The 27,522-nt window shown below is 40.8% G+C and overlaps 1 protein-coding gene across 6 annotated transcripts in view; it reads left to right on the top strand.

Annotated features, from left to right (window-relative positions):
• The window catches only part of LOC114060158 (ubiquitin-associated protein 2-like), a 74,973-nt gene that overhangs the window by 14,159 nt on the left and 33,292 nt on the right, over nt 1-27,522 (top strand). For all 6 annotated transcript variants that reach the window (XM_027889424.1, XM_027889423.1, XM_027889422.1 and 3 more), the window contains exons 2-6: nt 8,069-8,208; nt 12,164-12,241; nt 13,866-13,976; nt 17,860-18,013; nt 19,740-19,817. In XM_027889424.1, coding sequence (XP_027745225.1) covers nt 8,110-8,208; nt 12,164-12,241; nt 13,866-13,976; nt 17,860-18,013; nt 19,740-19,817 — 520 coding nt within the window. In that variant the 5' untranslated portion in view covers nt 8,069-8,109. The remainder of the gene's footprint in view (nt 1-8,068; nt 8,209-12,163; nt 12,242-13,865; nt 13,977-17,859; nt 18,014-19,739; nt 19,818-27,522) is intronic.

Below are 27,522 nucleotides of genomic sequence, written 5' to 3'. Positions count from 1 at the left end.
TCCCCCTCAGAGGGGCTGCTGTGAGTTTTAATGACCCGGCAGAGTGAACACACCAAGGCGGGGAAAGGATGGATGTTTCATTGTGTTATTCCTGTAAAAGTGAAATTCATAGATGACTGGCAAAAGCATTGAATATTTCGCTGTGTGTACAAAATCATTAAAGATTGTTTTGGGTGACTAAGTTACTTTGGGATAGTTTGAGTCTCTGTTTTAGTGCCTGAAGCTTAATGTAGGCATATACTTCTGTGGTTGTGGGAAAAGACTATTGTAGGGAAACATAAGCTGTGTCAGTGAGACTGTCCTAATGCTGATTATACCCTGCTCATCTTTGGATAGAAGCACTTCCACATATCAAATATTTTCTTCAGTGCAAGTTACTGGATGCTAACAGGTATCAAAGAGGCTGAGCATGGAGCATTCCTCAGCAGACATGATACAAATCTCTGTTTGTGATATATTGAGGTCACTGTGCTTTCAGAGCCCCTCCCTGGGAGTTTTTAATAATCCCTACAAGGAATTATTTTATTTTTGGTTATGTGTGTGTTGGGCTTGACCAGGATCAAGTTATGCTATACTGGATCCCAGGGAAACAAAATACTAAAGCCCTCATTTTGCCCATGATACGTGGCTGCTGAAGAGCAAGTTCCCCCTTTCCTCATGAACTTGATCCCCGTCCCTCGTGCCAGATTCAGCAGTTGTATAGCCCCACATAGTTTTCCACTGGGTAAGCTTGTTCAACTGACTCACTGTTTTGTTTTAGAGTGTTTAGTTTGCTCCTGGGTGAACCCACTGAACTGACTTCCCTCTGCAGCTGCAGGATCACGAGTCCGATGGAAGGGAAGTAGCAATATTTCGTGGTTAAGGAGTAGGGGAGTGGGAGTGCCATTTGGGGTGATGGCTCACAGTTGTGTGGTATTAGATATGAGCTGATACTTGATTTTAATGGAGTAAACTGTTTGGGTTCAGCCCAAATTATGGACTGAACTTTGAGTGGATATGTAACCAAGTCCCAAATGGGAACTGAAATCCTGGTCATGGTTTTTTTGTCCTAAATTGTGCTCAACTGTCCTGCACTTGTGTGTGAGACTTCAGGAAGGCTGTGTTAGTTCTGGCTGCAGAAGATAATGATTTTTCAACCCTGAAAAGCCTGCTAGTTCAGTTTTCCTCAGCTGCAATAAACCTTTCCTTTTCTAAGTAGTAGTAATGTTTTTTCCAAGCCTCTTAGTTAATGCAGTGTATAATTCGGTCGCAGTGTCTGTTGCAGGGGAGGACCCGTGTAGTTCTGCCAGCATCGTTGGAAGTTGTAGACACTATAGTGCCCTTTCAGTGGATGCTACTCAGGAAACCTTAGGAGGAAAAACACCAAGGGCCTTACATTCTCTTTGTTTCTTTGTTGATTGTTCTAAACCCGGAGAAACAGAGAAAAGAGATTTGCAATACTGATGGTTCTTCAGCACAGAACGTAGCGGTAGTGGCATAAACAGCAAGTATACTGTGTATCAACATGGATAATATTTTCTTTTATCTCTTTGAGCTCCTTTCCTCCTGTCAAAAGAGGAAGTAGTTTGTGTGTGGGTGTCCAAGTGTCACCTCTAAGCTACTGTGATCTCTGTGTGCTCCCTGCCCTGAGATACTGAGTTGACAGTTCAGTTCAGCATACTCTGTGGTCAATGTTGAGGACGTGTTATCTCTTCTACTTTGGTGACTTTCAGAGAGGGTTCACATAAGAAAAACCTTTTCTATGACGCGGGCAAGAAATGGGGGTCTTCTGTCAAAGATCTCAGGAACATGCATTTTTTCGCTCAGGTCTTAGAATATTTGGACGGGCCAGAGCTTTTCTTGAAATATTTCTCAGCAGAGAAACATACTTCAGAAGTGAATTCGCTCTTGCTGCCTACCTGTCAAGGAGAATTCCTGTTTTCTATATATTATACTTTTATGTGGACCAGTGCAGCCAGGTTTTTTTCTTGTCTTTTTATGGTTTGGTTTGGTTTGGTGGGGTTTTGTTTGTTTGGTTTTTTTTCGCGTGCGTGTGTGTGTGTGTGTGGGATCTGTGGGATGTGTGTTTTTTGTTGTTTTGCTTGTGTGTGTGTTTTGTTTTGTTTTGTCTAGTTCATGGCAACAACTCTTATCAGGTCTGTGCTGTCTAGTTCTGATAGTCCTGAGTGTGGTGCTTGGAAAACAACACATAGTTTATCTGTGTTTCTGTTACTTAAAGTTTCATTACTGTTAGTAACTGCAGCTAAATAGTGCATTTTGCAGGTCCTTGCAATCATGGGGTTTATGATTAGTACAGGGAGCAGGACCTTATTCTTTGTGGTTATTGATGTCTGAAACATGAGGTCAAGTCCTCTGAATGTTCTAGGACGTACACTGCCTTCTGATTGTTCTGAGTCACTCAGGAGTGTTCTGACAGAGCAGAGCTGGGTGAGTTTTGCTAACCAGGTTTGTAGCAGTCTGAAGATTGCCTTGGTTGTGTGAAAGATAAAGTCCTAGGTGGATGTTGGTAAGGCTTCTCCAGTTTTGATGTGATTGCATTTTTTTATTTAATACCAGTGAAATTTGAATTTCTTCCTTCAGAAATTTGTGTATGAATAAGACACTTGTTGCCTCTGAGGTTTGAATATTTGTAAAGAAATGATTAGAACAAGTCTGCAGAATGTTTATTGAGTGTAACTGGCAGCTTTTGATTAAAGCTACAGAATCACAAATATATACTAAAATGTGAAATGTGTCTGTTAGGCAGAGACACTGGGATAACAGTAAAGATGGATATTGTGAGATGATTTTATTTTTAAAATATTGTTACTTGACTTTCATGGCTGAAACATGCTCCGCTAGTGGATTGAAGCTGTAGTTTCAGTCCCTTGTCCACATCGTGCTTTCGGGCTCTGAATGTGTGACCAGCCTTTGCCTAACTCCAGTCTTTTGAGGATAAGCACTTCTTTCTCTTCCTAAACTTCTTCCAAGTGTTGTCTTTTCTTTTAATTGTAAGACCTATTTATATATTCGTTTGTATTCCTTTGTATAGCATATGCTTAGATTAATCCTTAAAATAAACTTTTTTTTTCTTTTTTTTTTTTCCCCTGATGTTAAAGAGAAATTGTTGATTTCTGCAGATCAGGTTGTGTTCTTAGCTAATTAAAGATTGGCTTAGCAGGATAATGATTTCAATGAACAACTCAGAGGTCTGTAAGAAAGGTGGGTAAGAATATTCACTTGGTTATTTGCTACAGTTTTCTAACACAGCTGGAAGTTTATGTATTAATTTATGTGTTTGTGCTGGTACTCTGGCCGCTCCCAGCAATACTCTTTCCTTGGTAGAACATGAGAGCATACAGATAGTAGTTTCTCTGTCCTGTGGTGTTCTGCCGGTGATGCAGGTCAGTATTTTTCTTTTTTACCGCAGAAAGCTGTAAGATGAGACATGAATCCTCCCAGGCTCCATGAGCTCAGGTTTGGGTAGTTGCTTGGGATAGTATACATCCTGAGTCCTCAGCTCTGCTCCTGAGGAACATCTTACTCTTGCACACTCTTCCCATTTCAAGCAGCAGTAAAGATGGGGAGATGCTTTGAACAACAGCACTTGAGGGAAATCCATTGCACTGAGGCTTTGCAGGCATAATTTTTCCCCTCATGTTCGTGTAACGCTCCAGCCGTAGCAGTAAAATTTGGGCTCACAGTTCATGTGCAGTAGATGTGTTGTCACCAGGCAATGTCCTGCAGCCTTTTCCCAGCCCTGTCATTGTAAGAAATCCTTGACTGGTAACTTTAATTTCAAATATAAAAAAACAATCACACTGTTAAGGTGTTCACAGGGAATTCTGCATGTGTTGTTTATCACAGCTCCCTGTCCAGAGAGTCAGGAGAGTAACATTCTTGAGACTGCCTCAGGAAAGGAATTGAAACTGCAAATGTTTTGTTCAGCTGATGGAAATGAATAACTTAACTTCTAGAGGAATCTTGAAAGTCAGGTGGTATTGCCATGCCTGGTCTGTTCCTGGAAGTTCAGGAATAGATTTCCTGAGTCTTGGGGGGCTTGCAACCCTGTCATGTCATTTGGTATTCTGTGTATTTGTAACCTTTCCATTGAGTCTAAAAGGAGAAGTTCTTGCTTGAAGGAAGGTTGAAGGAAAGATCACAGAAAACATTCTGATAGATTTAAAAACCTGATTTTTGTGTTGATATGCATTCATTTGCTCTTTGATTCTTTGCCTTCCTCTTTTCCTTCTAAAATCCAAAGCAGATACCCAACTAAATGTGTAGGATAAGAGAAGATACGAAGACTGGGAGAGGATAGGATTTGGTAGTTTTAGGAAGGTTGGAAGTTGAGATATCAATACTTTGTTACCGCTTTGTAAACTAGAGTAATTGTTGCCACTTCATGTTACAAAGTACTGTATCTGCAGTTGTAGTATAGTCCCTTGTACTAAAATTGGCAGTACAGAGAGAAAACTAAACCAAAAGACTGAAATTTGGGATGATTTTCCTCTGAAACAGCTCTGTTAAGTCTAGTTATTTACTTTATGAAGAAGTGCTGGAATTGGAATTCCTTAGAGCTTGAGAAGTAAACAATTTTCTTAACTATTTAACTACAAGGCATTCTTCAACTTTAGTTTGGTTTGGGGTTTGGTTTGGGTAAGGACGACCTTGGTCTGGAGGTCCTAGGGCACAGCAGTAAAAAAACCCCGAACAAACAAAAAACCAAAACGCAAACCCAAAAAACCAACAAACAAAAAGTTTTACAGGAATCTTGTACTACTTTTTAAAATGTCGTCCAAGAAAGTGCAGCTGCCTTCTTTACACGACAGTTTTGGGAAGCTCTCTCTCTTTGCTTAGGGCTTTTCCCTCTTTTGCTAGAGCTCTGTACTAGTCTACAGAAAATGATGAAACTATTTGTTTCATTTAATGTGTATTTTTTTCTTCAAAGTACATTTCTTTGACTGTTTGCTACAGTTGCAGTGTGTCTGCAAGGTCAGGTATTAACTCTTGATGAGTGAATTTTGCTCAGCACCAGACTCTGACATCAAAACTGAAGCATCTGCTTATCTGAATATTTATTTTTTAAAAAATCTGTATTAAACAGATTTTAATTAACAGTTTTCCTCCTCCTGGTCTCAGATCTTCTTTCTCCATTTGATCTGTGGTTAAAATTAAGTTCATCAGTTTGTGATAGCTCATTGCTATGGCAACAGCCTGTCAAACAGACTTTGTGAATATGAGGGGCTGGAGACAATAAGAAGCTGCTTTGTGAGAAAGGAAATGTTCAGCCCCATCTTATTAATCAATAATATCCCACTTAATGCTCAGAATGTAGTCACTGTGGTGCTCTGAAGGCAGTGTCTCCCTGCCTCCCTTCTTCCTGTCCCTTCCTTAGTCAGCAGGAGGTGTTGTCAGGTGTGAAGCCTCAGCTTTGCTCAGTGTCTGAAATAAAATAACAGCATTTTGGAAGCTCTCTTTGTATCAGGCTGCCAGTTGTGCTTTTAAGAAGACTGGATTGTGTGTAATGGATTATATATAACACGTCCTTCTTGGTTTGATGGGGACTGTCATACTGAGTGTGGGTTTCCATGCTGGTCTGAAGCAAGCAGAGGTCCTGCTGCCTGAACCTTTGCTGTTTTTTGGTTTGAACCAAAATTGTGCTGCTCATGGGCTGCACAGTCAGGAGGACGAGGATCTGTTTTAGAGACCTTGTTATGCTGTTCAGGTTGTTTGAGTGCTGTTCCCACGGCAGCCTGATCTTGCTGTGCCTCTTCATCTCCCAGGAGTGTTTCGAATGTTTGAGTGCCTGCCTTTTTTCTTAAAGTATCCTTTCATCCTGGTGAACAAACATGTCTTCAGCAGTGGTGGCACAGAGACACACAGAAAAATACATTCTAGGAAAGGGGGAAGAGACACAATCCACTTCAGGTGCTGTAGGTTGGTTGGCTGTAGGCTGGAGTTCAGCATGTGCTTTACAAACACCCAGAGAACTCTTCAATATATGTGTCCTGCTGTCCTGTCTAAAATATGGATCACAGTATTTTGAGTAGCTTTGGTGAAATTGGGGAAAAATAGCGTTCCTAAGTACTACAGTCTGTATAAATATGATGTTAATTCAGAAATTATGAACAAATTGAGACTCAATGGAGTTATAATTTCTTAACAAATCTCAAGTCACAGTGGAATGATTCCAGAAAATCCTATTGAAACTATTAGCTTGTCTTTCAGGCAAGTTAGTGCTCTCTGTCGTGTGCTCTGTTTGGTGGTTTGGTTGGTTTTTTTTTTTATTGCTCATTGTACTAGTTTCAAATTGTGATGAGCAGACTGATCCTTGGGGGAGGCAGACTGGGGGAAAAAAATCCAAAACAAACAAAAAAGCCAAACCAAACAAAAAACTAACTCAAGCAGATAGTCAGTGATAAGTGTTGAACTTTCAGGTCAGAACTTCTCCACATCTACTTAGTATTTTGTTTTCCATGGACTTGGTGTTAGGAGCTTGTATAAGTTCTGTTTTGGCTGTATCTGACCTTTAGGGTCAGACTGCTCTGAAGACCTGTATGTTTTGGGCTTAGAAGGCAACAAAGTCAGACTGACTTAGGAGACTGTGAGACACACTGGCTTTGGTGAATATATTCATAAAGCTGTAGAAACACTGTGTTCCAGTTCAGCTCATACTGCAGTGGTTCCTGGTAAAGGCAGGCCTTTTCATGTGGAAATATACTTTATTCTCAGGCATTAAAACATTATTGAATGCTTTAACTTGTACATAAAGGAATTCCATGTCAGGGTTCAACTTTGATCAACAAGAATGTACTTCTGAAATGAAGAATAGGTTTAGATGATAATGGGGTTAATTGACCTTTTGATGGTAGATGAGGCTCCTGAGCATCATGAGTCGATGCTTAAACTGAAGCATCCCATTGCAGCTTTGATTGTTGAGTACCCATTAGTTGTGACTGCCATTGAGCAGTTGGGATTGAACACATCCTTGTGAGCATTATTGTGCGCTGAGCTGGGTGCTGGCCAGCTTGCACAGAGCTGCTGCCCTGGCAGGTTGTGTGCTGAGGCTCGCTCATGCACTGGGGCTGCAGTGAGAGCGCTTGGCTGCTTGTTTGCACATCTCGCGCTGCCCAGGTACACCACTGGCACCAGCTAAGTTGTCCTTAGTTCCAGAAATTTGCCTTTTTACTTCCCAGTGTTATAGGGACAGCAAACGGGCAGTTGACCGTGACTACTGTTACCAGGTGAGAGAGATGTGTTTCCAGTTATCATAGCTGCTGTATGCCGTGCTCATCGATTAGCCCTATTAGATGCTGTACAAACAACATCTAGAGGAAGGAGGAATAACAGTGTCTTGTTTCAAAGTAATTTTAACGCTAGAGGATGAATCAGAATGCGAGCCGAGAGCCACAAATGGGATAGCAGTGATAGGCATGTAGGATTTGGGTTTTCTTTTGGGTTTCTTTGTTGCCATACAACCAAGGCATGTTTAAAGCAGGGTAATAGATAGTTTTATAGATTGTTTCTGCAAATAGGAGGGAGAAAAAAGCAAAAATACTGTCTACAGAGGCTGGATTTAAAGGTAAGCATCATCATTTCTCTTAAAGATGAGAGGTGAGAAGTAGAGTTGGGATTTGCTATGACCTCTGTGTATGTGCAGGAAAAGCAGTTTGGTGATATGGAAAAGAGGAACTGCCCAGTTTGTGACTGTGATTTTTGTTTAGGCTTCTGGCTGGTTAAAGTCCGGGTATCAAAACGAGACAGCAAATATCAAAGAAGTTTAAGAAGTGATGGAGCTGAAGCTGAGATTTCAGCAGAGTAACAGATAGAAAAGTCTGTACATTAAATAACTGGGAAAAACTGTGAAATTTAGATGTCGTCTAGAGTACAGATCTAGACAGATCCCAGTTCATCCCCTGCCTTTCCCCATTTACTATACAGACTGCGATAAATCCAATAATAGTGTATTAAAACTACTTTCTCATGTGTCTCTGTATAGAGTTAGTGGTAAATGCATGAGGATGTGTATTTCGTGGGTATTAAATCAGTACCTGCCTTAACTCATGCTCTTTTTTTTTTCTTTCAGATTTTCTATTTTGTACATACATTGTTTTGTATATACTGTAAATGATGACTTCGGTGGGCAGTGAACGTATCCGGGGCACTCGGGACAAAGCGCAAATTTCAACCATACACCCAACGCAACCACAGAAACAAGTAGTACAGGTACGTGCTACTGTATCGACTTCTTTGACTTGGGAGCATGTAGTGATATGCATTTCTTCCCTGAGTCAGTAAAAGATGGGAGGAACAATGATGATCTATTTTGGAAGAGTATGTTTGGTTACTTGCTTGGATTATTCACTAATGCAGGACAGAATTAAGTTGTTCCTGTGTTGTGTCTGAAGGAGCTTTGTATTCTTCAGAAACATTTCCCATCAGTGAGGAATTCTATGCCTGTATCAGGATATCTGTCCTGTGACCTCACTGTCTCTGGATTTCAGCTCTCCCATCTACCAGCTTCCTGATGCTAGAAGGTTTCTGGTCAGTAGGGGAGTTTGGGTGGGTGGGGAAAGCTTCATTAGATTCGTGCTGTGTTCTACAGCATGATTCGGCGTATCTGCAAGCCACAAAACCCTAAACATCTTGTGCAGTGACCCCACAAAGTAAAGTGGTCATCCACTAGCAGACTAAAACTGAGTATCTGGTAGATGGGAATTAAGCTCTCACCCCACTGTCTCGATTGTCAGCAGCAGAGTAGCTGTGTGCTTGTCTGGAATACAGAGAGTGCAAAATGTCTCTGCTCCTTGCAACTCATTATTCTCCTGTCAGATGCATCCCAACATTTGACTCAATTCAAAAATTGTCTGTTCTCTGCAGGCAGAGTGTGTATCGTTCTAGAGGTGCTCCCCAGGGAAATACTGTCTTTTATTGTTTTCTGGATAGTCTTTAACCAAGGGGCTCTTGTTCTGGTTTGTACATCATTTTTTAAATTTTGTCACCCCAAACGCTTTATCTCCTTGTGTTGCAGCACTTTGTGTAGTGGTGATTCATGCCACTGTGGATTTAGAAAGTGACTTTCAACAGATGAAGTTGAACTTGTTTTTGTTTTAAAACATGTAAGGAGTTTAGCAAACAAGGCTGGAGGAAGTGGTGGTTTCCCCTTTTTGCCACTTTACAAGTGGAGTACTCTGCCCAGTTCTGGGTTCCCTGGTACAAGGCAGACTTTGACAGATGGGAGCAAGGCCATGAAAAGCTGGAAAGATGATTGTGAGGCTGAAAAACAGGATGACTAAGTGGTGGCTGAGGGAATGGTTTGTTCAGCCCTAAGATGGCAAGGCAAGGTTGTGTCTTCTGTTCAGGTATCTCGTGAAAGCATATAGAAGAGATAAAGGCCAACTCTCCTCAGAGAGGCAATGGCATGTTAGAAACACTGGAAATTCCAGTTGTTAAAAGGAAAATAATTGTTTACTGTGAACACAGTCGTGGATTAGAGGCATTGTGGGATCTCTCCCTGGCCCCAAGCAGCTCTTCCAATGGGATATTTTCTCAGTGGGAGATTGTAGAGTATCACTGGAGGACCTTTCCAACCTATGGGATTCATTGACTTTAGGAAGTAAGTCTTACAGACCTTTTTCTGAATTTTGTCTGTTTATTCTACTTCTTGCATAATAGATACTGGTTTGGTCATTTCAGTGGAAAAAGGTCATTATTTAATACGCAGCAGTTACATTTTAATGTGCTATGTTTTTTATTGTTTAGGTATCAGATGGGCTTTTCTGCTTAGCCAGTCTTTACAGACCAACAGGAATTTGTGGATTTTTCTGTTTAATTACCACTGCCTATTTTTTTTTGAATATTGAATAATGTTGCTTTCCCAAATGGAAATTTCATTCTCGTAATACTACATTGATCATAATTTAATTTTGCTTTGCTTCTGGATAATAAATATACCATTTTATTTTAAGATCTGGCCTATTACTGTCATGTAATTTTGTGGTTTGCCCACTTCTGTTTTCTGGTAATTTGAAAATTTTGGTTTAAAATTTTCTCCACTCTATTACACTGAGAAGTTGAGTACACTAACACTGTAAGGTTGAGTAAAGTTTTAGCTGTGTCTAAGATGCTACTACTTTCTTGGTCACAATGAAAACTTAATTACACTCTCTTACAGGATACCACAGTGTTACTTGTAACAATAATGCCTTAAAGGTAAAGAACCGCTACTTGCCTGGGAAAAAGCTAAAACTTTTTGTGGCACTGGTCTGGTATTTGTGTAGTAAACACATCTCATGAGTTTTTGGTTTTGTTTTTTTTCCTTCTGAATCTTCAGTTCCATCTGGGTCTAATCCACTGGCATAAGTATAAGCAATATCGAACCTACTTGTTTCTAAGCTCTCTGCTTACACAGGAAAACTGAAGAAGTGTCAAATTATTTGTAATTGGTATGTTTTTGTCTTTTATTGCGCACTTGGAAAAAAAGTTGGTTTACGGAAGAAATGAATCTTGATGTCTTCCTGTTTTTTGGTCCAATAAGCCATCATATCTCTACAGAAATTATGTTACCTGAATGTTTTTGGTCTGGATATCTTCAAGGAAGATCTCTTCACTAGCTTAATCATTGCAGTTTGGCTGAGGAGGCTGTAGTCAGAATGAGAACAAGGAACAGCAAGACTTAAATTCCTGAAACCAGCAGACGTTTTGTTTCTGCTGAGCTCTCAGCAGGCGCCAGGAGCAAACTTCTCTGCACAGAGCACTGCACTGTCAGGGAGCCTTCTGAGGAGGGTGGCCCTGGGGAGTTCCAGAGCAAACTCTCCCCTGTGCTACCCAGAGGAGTGACATAGGAGGCTGTCAGCATGACACTTTGACAGTGTGAAGTAACACAGAGTACATAACTGTGTTACAAACACTAATTCTCTTGGAACATTCTCTCTAAGCACAGCAAGTGTCCCGTCCCTCAGGGAACTGGGACAGCTGCAGTAACTTCTCAGCTGGTGGTGTACATTGGAGTAATTTTTAGACTCTTCTCAGCATTTTTACTTGACCTACTCTAGAGCTTGCATTTGTGGTAAACTCTAAAAGCCAGTTTGTGGCTGATTAGGTCTGAACTCATGAAGCAAAGAATTTCATGTGTGTATTCTGTGAAGAGGGATGGCAAAAGGTCGAATTCAACCAGCTGCCCACAGTGAATCCTTTCAGTCAAGAATTTCAGAGGATGAGCTGGTCCCCCTTTCAATGAAGAAACATATCTGCAATGCATCAGCTTGCATTTTGGGTCCTGACTCTGCTCTTCAGTCTCTGCCTTCTCTATGTAAGACAGTAGCCTGTTCTGTTTGAGCAGAAATTAAATGAGGCCCAGGATCTTGTAAGACACACTTATCTTTGGTATTTTCTCAGGAGTGCAGTTCAAGTGGCTGCAGATCCCACACTGTGAAGAGTGGCCTGTGTGATGTGACATCTGTCTTAGAGTTGCTTTCTCTCAGGGGCAACCATAGCCTGTTTGGATTTATGGCACTTGTCTGCATCCATCCATTTTAGTCTTTCAGCTTTTGGAGAAGTTGCCAGTATAGATTTGTGGTCCAGAAGCATTAGAGAAGCACCAGATACTTCATCAATAGCAAACTCCTTGAGCATTTTTCAGAGAGCAGTGTTTGCTTATAAAGAAAATGAGTGCAGCTGTTCTTAGGCAGAGTCTTGAGGCATGACTCAGTCTCTAAGTGCTCATAAAACTAGAGTGAGGTTGTTGCTGGGAGCGTGGTGGAAGGTGATGTGAGCAGGAATCATCGGAGATGTGGTTAATTTAGAAATACCATTGCTGATTTGTTACAATAAAATTCTTTTCTCTGGAGTGGTAGATCCTAAATATAATTATAAGATTAATACAAAATTGTAGTCTTCTGTGGTAAATTCTGTATTATTATATGGTTGTCTTGTCAATGTGGTGACCTTTAATTGTGTTTCAAACAGATTAGAATGTGTCGAAGTTGCTTTTGTCCCAAATAACATTTAAAACTGTCAAGTGGGCATAGAGATGATCTTATTCTTTTCCCCATAGCATTTCTGTGCTTATTGTGTATGTTCTTTTTGAGATTCCGGAGGAAAAAACCCAGTGACACTAGGATATGCTTTTGAAGAATATAGTTACCTTTTGTGTACTTTATTGGATGTTATCTTTTTTCAGGCAACAGCAGAACAGATTCGCCTCGCTCAGATGATCTACGATAAGAATGATGCAGATTTTGAAGATAAAGTGAAACAAGTATGTTTCTTATGGTACAGAGATTTTTTGCCCTGCAATAAAGTGTTCTAAAGCTGGCTTGCATTTTGGAGCTAGAGCATCTGTTTCTGGTTTAGATGAAACCTTTTTCAGAAGGATGTAAGTTTTAACTAGGAAAAGGTGCTCTTATTGCACTGTGAAGTGTGTTTACAAGAAATTGTGTGGTAATACGGCTCTGACTGTATAGTTACATTGGTGTATTTTCCTTTGTAGACAAGCTTTTAAGCCAGAACTCATTTGTGCTGTTGTCTCTTCCACAGTGTATCTCTCTAGTATTGTCCTGATGCTTAATGATTGTCAGAATAAAGAGTGCATTCCATCTCCACGTGTACATGCACATGAGAAAAATGTCACCTGTGTAAAATGAGTTTGATAATATCTTGGAAGTTTTTCAAGAAAAGTAAAAACAATCACTGCTTAAATGTGAATCGGTGTTATTTTAAAAAATAAATAATCTGACCTTGCAGATCTGTGTATGCATTAAAATGATATGCATTGTGTAAATGAAATCTCACACCATTTCCTCTACCATCTGAGTGTTGGTGTTAGACGACTGAGCTTCCATTACCCAGTTGTAGCTGAGACGATTAATTAAAGCAGCCCTGGCAATCTGGGGCCCTGTTTTGCTGTGGGTATTGGTGATTTTATCCTAGTGAACACATCACCACTCCTAAAGAACCTAGGAGTACACCCAGAAGGAGAGAAGAATTAGCTTAAATGCATTAATGCAGCAAAGCAGCAGATTTCTTGATTTCTTTTCCTTTGTAAAACTTCCTCTGAAGCATTATTAAATGCTTTTTGTTGTTCTTGTTATAAACTTGTTCTGTTGCTGTGCCAAAAGTGAAGTCTTGTACTTCCTGAAGCCTCTACAAGCCTCAGTAGTGCTTGTAGCTGTGCTGGAGGGAAGGAGAAGAATTAAGTTCCATGTAGGATATCTCCAGTATTTTACGTTCTGCACATGTATTTCTAGCTCACGTAGGTTTTGTTCATTGGATGAAGTTGCTGGATGCCCTGTGACAGACCGATAATTTCTGTCCCACACTCCTCAGGATTTGTACCCCAAGTCCATGGAGCATAATTCAGAACTAGGTCTCCTTAACCAGCCATGACTTTTGGTGGCTTTATTCTAAAATGGATCAAGGGAGCCAATCTGGCTGAAAAATAACCTATTTCTTAGTCTGGGTGTTTTTCCAGATGGATCTGTTCTCTGCCATGTCTTACCTTATGTCTGTTCTCACAGTGGGATAAAGAGGGACATATTTGATGGGGAGAGAGAGAGGATCATACTGGAACTATGCTGGTCCTTTACATCTTTACTCTCATATACTGCTGTATCTGTGTTGACAGCATTTGCTGCAAGCATACAGAAATAAAAAAAAAAAAAAGGTGCAAAAGAGTGTTTCCTTGATTATCAATTAATTTGTGCTTCCTGCTGTCTCTTGTCTGAATTCCAAGCAGATCTGTAAAATGCAGATTCTTTTATTCAGGATTCTACTTTACCCTGACATGATAGTTATGCACTTTCTTATAGTCTGTGGTGGTACTAACTCTTATTTTCTTACGATGATAATGTAGATATTTTAACATGTCTGACTTTTACTGCCAGCTTATGGAAGTCACGGGGAAAAACCAGGATGAGTGCATAGTGGCACTACATGATTGTAATGGGGATGTGAACAGAGCAATCAACATACTGCTGGAAGGAAGTTCAGACACGGTAAGGTTTTACTTCCATGTTAAACTTCTTCTGTTTCCTGCATTTTTCGACTTCTGCATGGGATTGGGAAAGTCGTATTTCAGAAACTTTCTATTTCCATGTCTCCATTAAAACTCTTTTGAAGAAAATGAAGACCAGGGCAGCTTCTCCATTGCATGCATACCTTGGAGTAGGCTGAATCTGGAAAATGTTGTGGGTGTTCAGCTGGTCTCTTGCAGAGTCCTCTGCTTTAATTTACATGCAGCAGTTTTAGCTCTGCAGCAGAACTCTGTGCTCCCTCAAACACAGGCCTGTTTCTTGCTGCAGTTTTTGTAGTTACTGTGTAGACTCTTCACAACCCTGAGGCCTGAGACTGTCACAAGGGTCAATCTTGATAAACCTAAAGGGTAGGCAGATGTTTTAAGTTGTGCTGTAGGTGAGCATTGCTGGTATTGAAACTGGAGGAGGTTTCCACATCTGGAAGTTGAATTGATAAATGCTACTTATGGCAGGAGCGAGTGCAGCAAGTAGTTGCTCTTTCACTGTATTGCTCATTTGCATGACTTAATTGAAAAACAGAAAGAGGAGACTAAACAGTGTGTATAAAACAACAATTGATGTCACTTAAAATGTTGCACAGAGAACTTTTTATCCCAAGAGATACTAAGAAAATACATTTTACTGCAGCTGAAGTTTTTGCTGGAGGGGCTTCTTGCAATTTGTCCAAGGCATTAAATTAGATTCCATCTCATCTAAATTGAGAAAGAAACCTGAACTTCCTTTTTGGTGCTGAACACTCAGTATTTCCTGTGATTTGTCAGGATGTATGTTCTGGCTTATTGTTAATGAGGAAACTCGCCCCTCACACACCCTAAATCTAGGAGAGACTAGGACAGACACTGTTCTCACCGAGGAGACTTGCTTTTCTATCCCTTTTTCACTTTTTATGGGCGTTGGGGTCTTCTAAAACACTGAAGTATATAATATTTAGCTAGCTGGAAAGTTGGGAGTGGAAGAGAATGTTTCACCTTGATAAAACCTATCTGGGTAATATGCCAGTTTTGCACTTTCTTGTACTTCTCACATTTGCCATTTTTTTAGTTGAAAGTAGTTTTCTGGTTGATGAAGAATGTTAAATGCTTTCTTACTTCAGCAAATTGTTGGAAGTGATCACAATGTGGAAAAAACTTGCTGAACTCATTCATCAACTAGAATTGATATCAATATATTCTGCTCTTCTGACAAGTCCCTCTGAAGGCACTGCTCTTTGTAGGCAAAATGCAACTTATAAACATACAGGCAACTTAAAGGGCTCAAGCAGGAAGGAGTATTAATTTAAGGGTGTGAGGAAATTTATTTTTCATGGAAATTTCTGGGCCTTCAAATCGAAGGGGTTTTTTTAAGGCAGTTATATTAAAGAACAGTTTAATCGTGAATTTGATGTAAAGTGGAAAGCCAATATACCACTGATTCTGAATGCAGATTCCCAAATCTCTTTTTCTAGTTTCATTCTTCTTTGATGTTTTGATTTGAAGTTTTAAAAAAACTTGAAGATTTTTAAAAATCTCATCTGAAAGATGTGTCTATTCAATTGGAGGAATTAAAAGAGCCAGGAGTGATAGCTAGAATGTCTTTTTATAGTTTGTTTGGTACTCAGCCAGTTTTGTCTTGGTCTTTTTTTATTTGTTTTGGGTTTAATCCTGTGATCTTCAAGGCTTTATGCTCTGTGACTTAGCTTTTATGAAGACTTTTTTTTTACACCAATTGTGACAGTCTGCCTTTGGACATATAGAGGCTTGTAGATGAGAGTGGGGAAGAACATGTCTCTTTTCTCAACACTTGTATTCATTTACCTTCCTATAGACCTAAGATGCATTTTATACCCAACCACGTTTTACTTAGTAAACCTTTGAAGATAGAACAAAGGGGACCTTTCACATTATTATTTTTTCCATGGAAGAATAGGCCAAGAAGAAGACTTCTGATACGTATTTTCAAAGGTGAGGTGCACAACTGTCATTTTGGTTTCCTCAGTCATTGTCAGCTGAAACTCTAATCACTTACCTCCCTTGCAAAAAGAGACAGCTTTGACAGTCTGTGATGGATCCCCATGCCCAGAAGTAGCACCATCCTCTATATTAAAGGACATGTCCAACATCTCAAGGCTTTCTTCAAAATTGTCTTTTGGGAAAGCATGGATCTGATGCTTTCATACCTTTTACTGATCATTCCCAAGTCATATAAAACCTTACTCAGGAGAGGCTGCTTCCTCTTCAACTTTGCAGCGTTGTCATGTTTTGGGTATTTCCTGAAATGGTCGAAGATGTTTTGTCATTGTGCCCATCAATGAAATAAGAGCATGTTCTGAACTGTATAGGCTGGACTCTTCAGTTGTCAGTGCAGGTATTTTTCTCTCTAAAGCTGTAGGAGTGTTTTAGTGCAGTTATGCAGGCTCTGTCAGGTGAAGCCATGTGTTAAAGTTACTGAAGGAAACAGTTTTCTGCCTCACAAATAAAGTGGTGTTGCTTGAACATGTAGTTTTGTACTTCTGATCGGCACTGGCTGCGCTCAGCCAGGTTGGTTCATGGCGGTGCAGTCTCCTCCACTGGAGATGAAAGTGAAAAGAAGTTTCCTCGTGAGAGAGTAACCATTCACTTTGTTCTTATTCTCTGAAAGGAGACTCTGCAACATTGAGTTAGTACTTGAAAACTGCTTTGCTGCCTGCTCTCTCCACAGCATTTGTTTCCTCAGTTCTAGGCAGCTTGGACTAGCTGGTCATGGCCTGCCTCGTCGGGGCTGCTGAGGTGCTGTTGCTGGAACTGAGAGGAGATAAGACAGGACTTAAAGTTACCAATAGACAACTTTTTTTTTTTTTTTTTTTGATGCAGGTGCCTGTCAGAGGTCATGGCTTTAGTGCTTCACTACAATTTACAAATGCAAATATTTTGCTTAAATACCTTACCTGGGCTGTAAGCTCCTAGAGATGGAGGCATACATGCAAACCTATCTGTCATCTTAATGGTTTAGTGGTTTGCAAATAATACCTTTCTTCTTCCCTGCTTTGCAGCTGTGGCTCAATAGACTAACTGTGCAGTTGCATAATATATGAGTGGCTGCGCTATTCTTGGCAAGTGTTTCAGTCATTTTATTTGCAACTCCTACAGCTACTCCTATGGATTCAAAACCATCCTTGAATTTATTTTAAAGATGGAGCTTAATGTTAAAACAGAAACCTGATGTTTGGACCTTCATCTCTTGTCTTGTTTAGACATAGTTCTTCCTGTATTTTGCTACATGTGGAGATCTATAGCTGTTAAGAGTGGATGATCTGGCTTATTAAGCCCCCAATTTTCCCAAGCTATTATTCTGCCATTCTTTCTTCTGGGTCTTAAATTCTACTATGTCTGGATAATAGTTTTTCTTTTTTCTGGTTTGGGTTTTTTTTTTTTTTTTTTTCCCCGCTCCTTAGGCCACATACTTATTCTCATCAGTCTTTTGCTCAGTGATACTTAATTTTTTTTTTTTTTTTTATTTCTTTGGGAGAAAAAGATAGCTCTGGTCATGCTCCCTTTCTAGATGTGTGGATGTAGTTGAGAGGGAAACTACTTGCTTCACAGATGTCCTATGCTGTGGTGATATCCAGGCTTTCTTGAACTAGTAGAAATCTGCTATAATCAGAAGGACTTGGGATCGTCATATTCCCTAAGACAATCTAATTTATAAAACATGTTTCTTTCTCATCTCTTTGCAAAAATACAACCTGTGCTACCACTTATATTATGTGATATTATGAAATACCTAGGTTTTTTTCCCCCATGAACTGGAGGGGTATGAGGTGGGATGTGTATTGAGAACTGTGTCTTCTGTTTTGACTGTTTTGTCTAATTCTATTCTACCCATATAGACCTCTTGGGAGACTGTAGGGGGAAAGAAGAAAAGCCTTGGAAAGGAAGGTTCAGAAAACAAAGAGAACAGAGAGAAACGAGGGGACAGAGAAGTGAGTCGCGGACGGGGAAGTTCCAACAGACGGGGAAGAGGAGGCAGCCGTGGCCGAGAGTGTACGTACAGGGGTTCATTTTTAAAGATTTAGACACTTTTCTCACAGCTGAACTCACTGAGTTAAGAGCAAGTGCTTACTGGAGCAAAGTCCATCCGACTGTAGCTCAGCATTGAAGGGATCGTAATTTGTTTGTGCCACAGGTATGCTTGATATCTCAGTGTGACTTGGTTTTGGGATGGTCTGTACTTGTTCAGAGACACTCAGCTTAATTTAAATGTGTTCTTGTTTGGTGAATTGATATTGTAAAAATTGTTGTTCTTCATGTAAGTTTTAGAATTGACTATAAGACTGCTTGAGAGCAAGTATGTCGCTGCACAGCTGATACACTTTTTTGTTTCTTTTAATGAAAAAATTATCCAGCTTTGACTCCATCTCCTTTTATGAGTGGGAGAACCTGAAGATGTTCTCATCTTCTCATAAGGGGAATGAAAACACTGGGATGATTATTAATCTCTAGCATATATTTCTCACATAAAACAACCAAAGGTGAGTTTCTACAACAGAGAAAATTCATTGTTAGTTGAAACATTTAAAACTTTGCTACAGTTGCAGGAATACATTGTATAAAAGCAAACTGATGTTTCCAAGTTAGATAGAATCACGTTGTATCACCATTGGATACACCACTGGATTGATTTTTATCTAAGTTTTATCAGCATTATCAGAGCTACGTACCTTGCCTGTGAGGGCTGTACACCACAGTGATAGATGACAAAGGAAATCAAAATGAATACCATGTTTAGTTTTCCACTTAAAAGCAGGAAAAATACTTAAAATATTAACCAACTAATCTAGTTCATAATTGAAATATAGTCAAATATTGTATCAGTGTAGACACTGTGAATCTTTGTAGGGTAGAATAACGTCAAGATGAAAAAATACTAATAAAGTTTGCAGCTATGCTTAGAAAAGTTGAAATCAGATCCATCAAAATGAAAACAAGGAGCAAAATTTTTACCCAAGACAAATGCTGCTTGTCTCTTCTTGTGAAGAGGAATTCAAGATATTTCAGATGGTTACCAGATCCTGCTATTTTCTTTCCAGCTTTACATCCAAGCCTTAATAATTTTATTTTTGCCATTAGAAGTTGTTCAGTACAAAATCTCATCAGTGTTTTAAGAGGCTGGTGGTTTTTTTTTTTATTTTATTTCTTTCCTCTTCATGGAGCCACCCATATTTCAGAGTACCATGCCAGGAATTTTCCATAAAATAGTAAAGTTGCAGTGCTTTTCTAATTCCTTACCGTTGCCCACTCATCATCCCTGTGCTTTAAATACAAACAAGAAATTAAGTTTCCTTGTTTGTAGAGGGCTGTGGAATGGGCACATAATAGAAGAGATGGTGTTATTGATTATCCCTTACTCTTTCACTGTTGTCAACCAATGCATTATCAAGCAAACATAGGATAAGCTGTGCTTCCTCATTGTAGAGATGAGGCTGGAATTATTTAAATAATGTAGGCTGCAAAACGTGACACTGGTAGTAGACTTGTTTCTACTGAGGGTCATTTCCTTCTTATTAGATGTTTTGTTTCTTAATTGTCCTGTACGAAGGAAACATAGCTTGGTTCTAGCTAGACCCCCAGAGAAGAGGGGTGACTGAGATCTGTTGAGCAACACACTCGAAAATCTTGCCTTTTCTTTTGGGGTTCAGGTTAATCAGATGGCTGTGTTGTCTCATGTACAAGCCTCTAAAGCTTCTCTTAAGCTGTCTTCTCTCCACAGTTAGAGCTGAAGAGAATGGAGTGGACAACAATCAAGCAGACAGGCCTTCAGACCGTGGGAAGCGTGGCCGTGGGAGAGGTGAGATGGTGGCATTGATGTGGAACTGACACTGATTTCGTGTCCTGAAACGGAACTCTCACATTTATTCCTTTAAGTGCTTCTTCTTAAGCATTTTTTGGTAATCCTTTGATTCCATAAGCACTTCAACCACCTTGAATTTGGGTATATCCCCCTCCCTTATCTCTTATCACTCCTTGGTCTCAGAACAACTTAGAAAAATTGACACAGATTGCTTTTATAGTAGTTTCCTGTGTTTGAGGGTGCTGTGCCCTGGCTGTGGAGATGGGCTCATGCCCTGTGCGTGGAAGGGGTCTGGGCTCCTCGGGATGTACCTTGGCAGCAGGGGAGCATAAGATTCCAGCTGTATGGCTCTCAGGGAAGGATTTGATGTGTCCTTGTGCCATTTCTTTGGGGTGGGTTTGGTCGTCCGGCTTGCTTTCTGCTTATGGTAGCTAAATGGAGAAGGTACAAGCCACTTCAGAGACTTTTTGCTAACAGAAGGAATTTGTTATGGAAGAGCTGATGAGGAGAACTGTGGGGAAGGAATACTGTGGAGTCTTAGGTACAACTCCAGTCCTATCCTATGGAAGAGATAGGATAATGGATTGGATGTGGAATCAAATGCATAGCTGGTTTGGATTTTCAGAAGTTGGGGTGGAAAGAGGCTTGTTTTTCTTTAGGGTAGGAGGAATGAAAATGAATAACCCAGTTATGGTGTAGATTGTGCGTGGAAGTGGGTACTGAATGAGTTAAATTGATACAAAATATAGCAGAACTAATTAACATACTTAATAAGTAATGTCTGACTCAAGAAAAATTCTGCCTTCAAAGGACTCCTTTCTCTTGGGAAAATCCTGTAAAAAGGCATTCAGAGGCAGGCACATCCAACTTCATTGTCGCCAGATCTGCATCTTGGAGGAGTGGAAGGATTCAAAGAAGTAGCTTCCAAAGGGTTGTGAGAATGTCTTGGTTGTGCCTGTGAATCAACAAATACCAAATGATGTGTGCAGAGAGGTAGCTTGCCAGGGGAGGGTGTGGTATAGTTCACAGCTACAGTTTTTGATATGTTAGCGCTTTTAAGAGATAGAATGTCTTTCAATTACTTATTTTATAAAATCCTTTATATTCATATTCATTTTATAAATCCTTCATATTCAAATTATAAAGGTAGGATTATTTTTAAAAACTGTTTTGGGAAACTTAGAGGTTGATTTCAGGTGCAGTCTGTTTTTTGCTTTATAACAGTATGAACTAGGCACCACTTTTGTTGTCAAAACTGTAGCTTTCTAGATGAATATCATATATCTCAAACTTCATCAGATCAAACTGACCTGTCTGACTGAAGAAATAGAAACAACTTCAAACAATTTCTGTTCAGTGGCTTAGTGTACATAGTACAATTGCATCTCTCTACCAGATATTTTAGACTGTACATTCCTGTGAGCGAAGTATGTTAATGAAGTGTCTGTGATAAACCTGTTGAACAGCTACAGGATCATTATATTACAAGTGTGTGTATTCTCTAGCAGGAAATGCCTAATTAATTTTACAATGCAAGCTCTTGAAATCTTCAGGGAGTTGTATAAAGCTGTGTAATTCGGTTCTCATCATTTCAGGGATACATGACCTTCTTTCTTTGGATATTAGTAGAAATAATAATAAAAAACTTCCTGCCATTTCGTTCAGTAGTCTTTCTTTTCTGTTGTTACACAGAATAGTTGAATGTGGGCTAACATACTTCAACTGAAAGCAAATAGATTGCTGGTAATCATCACAGAACCCTTTTTCAGAAATGTTTCATGCAGCATGTGCGTGTCTGTGTGTGTGTGTGGGGGGGGTGTAGATCTAGGCATTGGATACGAAATAACAGGTCAACTAATTATCTGAGCAACACACTGTCTCTATTTTAAGCTACTTTCCCAGTCTGGAGTTATCTTGCTGGCTGCTTTCTGAGGGAAGATTTGCTGGGCCATCACATTGCTGCTTCACTGTAGAACACCCTAACTTTAAGAAATGATAAGCACTGAAAATAGCAGAAATGGGATTGACACAGAGGTGATAATGTGCTGTTTACTGAGGGGTAAAAACCCTGGTACTGAGTATTTCAGCATGGGTGCTGTAGGCAGTGGCTTCATTGTATGGTAGATCTCCCATTAATAACTGTGTCACATTCTTTGCAATTTTATAGAGTAGTAGGCACACGGAGTGCAAACACCACTGCCTGGTGGTATGCGGGATGTCAGGGATTTGAAGTAGATACAAACTATTGACCCGTGAGCAGAAAGCAAAAATGTATCATAGGATGTGTTACAGGTCACATCTTGTCTGTAATTGCTCTGCGTTAATCTTGTTAAACCAGCTGTTTAAACTTTGTATTGGAAAGGAGTCCCTCGATATCTTGTTTTAAGATGCCCTTCTCATCTCTGTTTTTCAGAACTAAACTTCTTAAATGATTTTAATTAAGATGTTAGGAGTACTGTAATGGTGATATACAGTAATGGCATCAAAGTGATTATGTTTGTCAGTATCGCAATAATTTACAACAGTCTAGAATGGAATCTCCTGAAGAAATTATGGAGTGAGATGGTTATATCTTTAGGATTGTCAGCTCTAGAAGTATTCATTCCTTTGTGTTTTAATCAGCTGCAGTCTTATATACAAATTGGCAAACTTTACAAGCACAGGTTGTTTTTGTGTGGCTGTTTTTTAGTGTTCTTGCATCTTCAGTTTTAAGTGCAGGTCTAGTTCTCCCACTTCCTCCACCCCATGTTGAAAAGGAGAGCTAGAGAAGGCTTTTGAAGCTACTGGGAAGACTACACTTATAGGGTGTGAGGAACAAGCAGATTAGGAAGTCTGTCTGCAAGAGAGAGGACTGAGTGTATGGTAGAGATCTGTAAAATGTCTGTGGAGAAATCAACTGCTCACTCCAAGCAAGTGTGCAAAAGAGGGAATATTAAATGAAATCAGTGAGCTACAGCTTCAAGACGAACTTACAGAGGTAGTTCTTTGTATATGTAGTTAACCTGAGGAACTCTTTTTAGTAAGGTGATGTGAGTGCAGAAAATATATCCAAAGAGAGACTTGACAATTTCCTCTTTGAAAAGAACCACGACAAGAAACGGAAAAACCACCAAAAGTTTGTTGTATGAAAATTATATTTGACTAAGGAAGTCAGAGCCACAAATAGTTTAAGACCAGAGAAACTGCACTGTGGTTTCAGTTTGTGTGCTCTTCCCTAGGTGTCTAACTAACCATAGCTTATAATGGGATAGCAGGTAGGTGAACTTTTGGACTTGATTCAGCATAGAATTTATTACAGATTCATGTGTAGTAATTCTCCTGGTTTGCCAAGAGAAGATAGTCTTGTTGTTTGTACTTCTGTTCTTCCATTTTCTTCCTCTTCAGAGCAACATGAGTGTGTCATAAATGTGGATGCTGACAGGGAATCTTTTTCTTACCAAACAAATAAAAATGAAAGGAAAATATGTTATGTTTTAATTCTGGACTCAAACAACATGACAACTAGCCTTCCAAATCTTATTTTTCTGCTAGCTGTATAAGAAAGCAAAGCTGCTTATCCTTTTCATAGGTATCTGATTATAATCCAGTTTTCCTTTTGATCTCTTTTTTTTTTAAATGGTTTTAGATAAGAAGTATCCTATCTATGCTATCCTTGAACAAATGGAGTTTCTATAACCAGAATTGCATGTGTAAACATTCTCTTGGTTTAAGAGCTTAGCCCAATTGGCACGGGATGTATTTTGGGTTTCTTTTGCCAGAACTAGTAAGGATGTTATTTTTTTGTGAAACATAAATGTGGAGCATACTTTCTGGAGGTCATAATAACGAAGTCTGTTTAGTTTTGCTGTGGTTAAGAAACTATGTTATGTACATTTTTAATTTTTTTTTATATTAACCATAACTTAGTTTTAACAAGTTACCCATTTTCTTTTAAAAATAATTTCAGAGTTGAAAGTTTTCTGCACATGCATCTAAAATGCTTTCTAGAGTATATGCAGTATATAAAAGTTATGAATTGCTTCTAGCTTTATGATGACTAATAAAGACAAAAGTAATTTGAGTTATTAAATGCAACTTTGGTGTTTGTTTTCGTCGTATGGAATACCTAGAATGCAAAGTTTCCATACTTAGCCTCCTTATCTCTTAAGGCTTAAGCCTCTGTCAGCTTGGTGTCTGCTGGGAGGATGGCTGGCTCTGCATTTCCAGAGCAGAGATCATGGCTGTTCAGTTACTGTGTAGTCAGAGATAAGCACAAATCTAGGTGTTGTCTGCCTGTCCAGTTTGCACTTCCTTTTCCTTTCACAGCTGTTCTTTAGGCCTCTTAACCTTGAAGCACCTTCCTCTAAACCCATTAGTGTGAACATCTGAGTTCTGAAATAAAGCACCTATGTTGCAATGGAAGGATTTAGGTCTCCAAGCTGAGCAGACTGGATTTTCTACAGAATAGAGTATTGATTTAATGGGCTAGGCCCATCTGAGTTGTTCTTCTACACATCGTTCTCATGCTCCCATATAGTGTGCATTAATTTTGGGGGAAGAAATGTTGTGAATGTGGGGAGTAATTCTTTCCATGCATGAACGGTACCAGAGTGCAGACTTGATTGTGTGATTGTGAGTGGGTTTTAGCGGAAACAGAAAATCCTACCTCCTGCCTAAGTTGGGTGTAAGTGTTGACCTTTGAAGAATTCATTCAAGAAAAGAAAAATAGCACCCATTTGGTGACCTAGTGTGCTGCTTACTGTGAGCTCATATCAGGGATGTCACTGACACTACCAGGCCTTGCACAGTCCACTGACTGTACTTGCTGCTGTTGTTTTGTGTGGGCATCAGTGATAGAGCCAGGAGCAGTCTGACCAGCATCAAGAAGGATGACAGAGCCCAGGGAGTGGCCATAAGGGACTCTAGAGCACAGGTAATTTTTTCATCTGTCCTTCCAGTCAAAAGGGAAGGGAGTTAAAAGGGTCAGTTGTATTTGGAGAATCAGCAGATGGTTACAGGCCTGATGCCATAGCCAGGGGTTTTCTTCTTAGCCTATGGTCTTCTGGGGGCTGATGCGTTCCATCTGTCAGGGAAGGGGATGAGTATCTTCAGTCATTATGGCCTCAGTAAGGGCAAATCGTGCCCGAGTAATCCAGTGGCCTTCTATGATGGAGTGACTGTGCAGGGTTGGACTCTGATCCTTGTGGGTCCCTTCCAACCCCACACATTCTGTGATTCTGTGACTGCCAGCAGTTGAGAAGGAAGACTGATTAATGTCATCTACCTGGACATCTGTAAGGCCTTTGACATGGTCCCACACAACATCCTTATCTCTGCATTGGAGAGACAGGTGTTCTGTTTGGTGGATGGAGAATTGGCTGGATGGATACAGAGTGTTGTGGTCAATGGCTCTGTGTCCAAGTGGAGGCTGGTGATGACTGGTGTCCTTCAGGGCTCTGTCTTAGGACCAGTGCTCTTTGATATACAACACAGAGAGGTCAAGGGCACCCTCAGGAATTTTGCAGGTAACACCAAGCTGAGAGGTCAGGATGCCATCCAGAAGGCATCTGGAGAAGCTTGAGAAGTGGGCCCATGGAAATTTGTGAGGTCTAACAAGACCAATGCAAGGTGCTGCAATTCCAGACATGAGTACAGACTGGGAACAGAACTCATTGAAACCAGTCCTGCAGAGAATTACTTGGGGCTTCTTACTGATGAAAAGCTGGATGTGAACTTGCAGCCCAACTGTATCCTGGGCTGCATCAAAGGACCATAGCCAGCAGAATAGAGGAGGGGATTCTGCCCCTTTACTCTGCTCTTTAGTGCTGCATCCAGCTCTGGGGTCCTCAACAAAAAAAAAGATGTGGACCTGTTAGAGCAGGTCGATAGAGGGTACGAAAGATGTTCAGGGAGCTGGAGCACCTCTGCTATGAAGACAGGCTGAGAGGGCTTCTAGCACCTACCCAAAGGGAGCTTCTAACAAGATGGAGAGAGACTTTTTTTATGGGCAGATAGTGATAGGACAAGGAGGGAACAATTTGAAACTAGAAGAGGGGAGGTTTAGGTTAGTTATTAGCAAGAAATTCTTTGCTGTGGGGTTGGTGAGGCACTGGCACGGGTTGCCCAGAGAAATTCTGACTGTTGTGGCTGTCCCATTCCTGGCAGTGTTCAAGGCTGGGCTGGATGGGGCTTTGAGCAACCTGGTTTAGTGGAAGGTGTCCTTGCCCATAGCAAGGGGGTTAGAACGAGGTGATCTTTAAGGTCCCTTCAGCACCATGCTGTGGTACTTCGTGGTCTTACCAGGCTGGTGAAGAGGGCTTTAAGCTAAAGTTACTGGTAAGGGGAGCCTTAGTTTATCCCACCAGTTTGATGCCAGGGCCAACAAGAGGTGCTCAAACCCTGGAGAAGAATCTCAGGACAGCACCTGAAGGGCAGCACAAAGGAACTGCAGCCATTCCAGCCAGTAAGTTGTCTTTCCTGGGAGCCCAGCACAGTTGCCTCTAGGCAAACACAGAGCATGGGGAATCAACAAGAGGCATTAGAGATGTGTGCATGCCTGAGGGCCACAGTCTTGTTGGCGTCATGGAGATGTGGTGGGGTGGCTCCTTAGAGAGGAATGTCGGAATGGAAGGATACAGCTTCTTAGGAAGGACAGGCCTGGGAGAGGAGGGGGTGTTGCACTCTATCAGTGACCTGCTGGAGTACACAGAGCTCTGCCTGGGAATGGATGAGGAACCATATGAGAGCTTATGGGTCAGGATTACAGGGAGAGCAGGGGCAGGTGACGTTAAAGTGGGGGTATGCTACAGGTCTCCTGACCAGGAGGACTGAGTGGATGAGGCCGTCTTCAGACAGATGGGAGTGGGATAATTCACAAGCCCTGGTACTCATGGGGGACTTCAAACACCTCAAATGTGTTGGAAGGGCAACATAGCTGGGCACAGGCAATCCAGGCAGTTCCTGGAATGCACTGGTGATAACTTCCCTCTCCAAGTGTTAGATGGGCCAATGAGGAGACATGCTGTGCAGGACCTTCCTCTCACCAACAAGGAAGGGCTGATGAGCAATGTGAAGGTCAAGGGCAGCCCGGGCTGCAGTGACCATGAAATCATGGAGGTTGAGGTCTGGGGGGCAGTGAGGAGGACACACAGCCAACTCATTGCCTTGGCCTTCAGGAGAGCAGACTTTGGCTTTTTCACTCTGAAGAAGAAGGGTGCCATGTGGTAGAGCCCTGGAGGAAAGGGTGGGCTCAGGAAAGCTGGTTAATGTTTAAGTATCCTTTCCTCGAAGCTCAGGAGCAGTGCATCCCAACAAAGTCGGGCAAAAACACCTGACCGTATGGAGGGACAGGGAGCTCCTGGCCAAACTTAGACATGAGTAGGAAGCTCAAAGAGGGTGGAAGCAAAGACAGGGAGCCTGGGAGGAATAGAGAGATTGTCTGAGCAGCCAGGGTTCTGGTTAGGAATGCTAAAGTTGTAATGTTGGGGAGAAAAGGAAGACTACTAGGGAAGATGTGAGACCTCTCTGTAAGAAAATGGGAGACCTGGCAAACTGGGACAAGGAGAAGGCTGAGGTATCTAATGACTTCTTTTGCCTGGGGATCTTTACTGGCAAGATCTCCAGCCATCTGAGTTGTAGAGGGGAAAGGCAGAGACTGGGAGAATGAAGAACTACCTGCTGTAGGAGAGGATCTGGTCTGAGACCATTTTAAAAATCTGAACAT

This window comes from Empidonax traillii, unplaced genomic scaffold (genome assembly GCF_003031625.1).
Source record: "Empidonax traillii isolate 1590-97213 ecotype Southwest subspecies unplaced genomic scaffold, ASM303162v1 scaffold262:size680716, whole genome shotgun sequence".
Taxonomy (NCBI): domain Eukaryota; kingdom Metazoa; phylum Chordata; class Aves; order Passeriformes; family Tyrannidae; genus Empidonax; species Empidonax traillii.
This window is presented reverse-complemented; position numbering and strand designations above follow the sequence as displayed.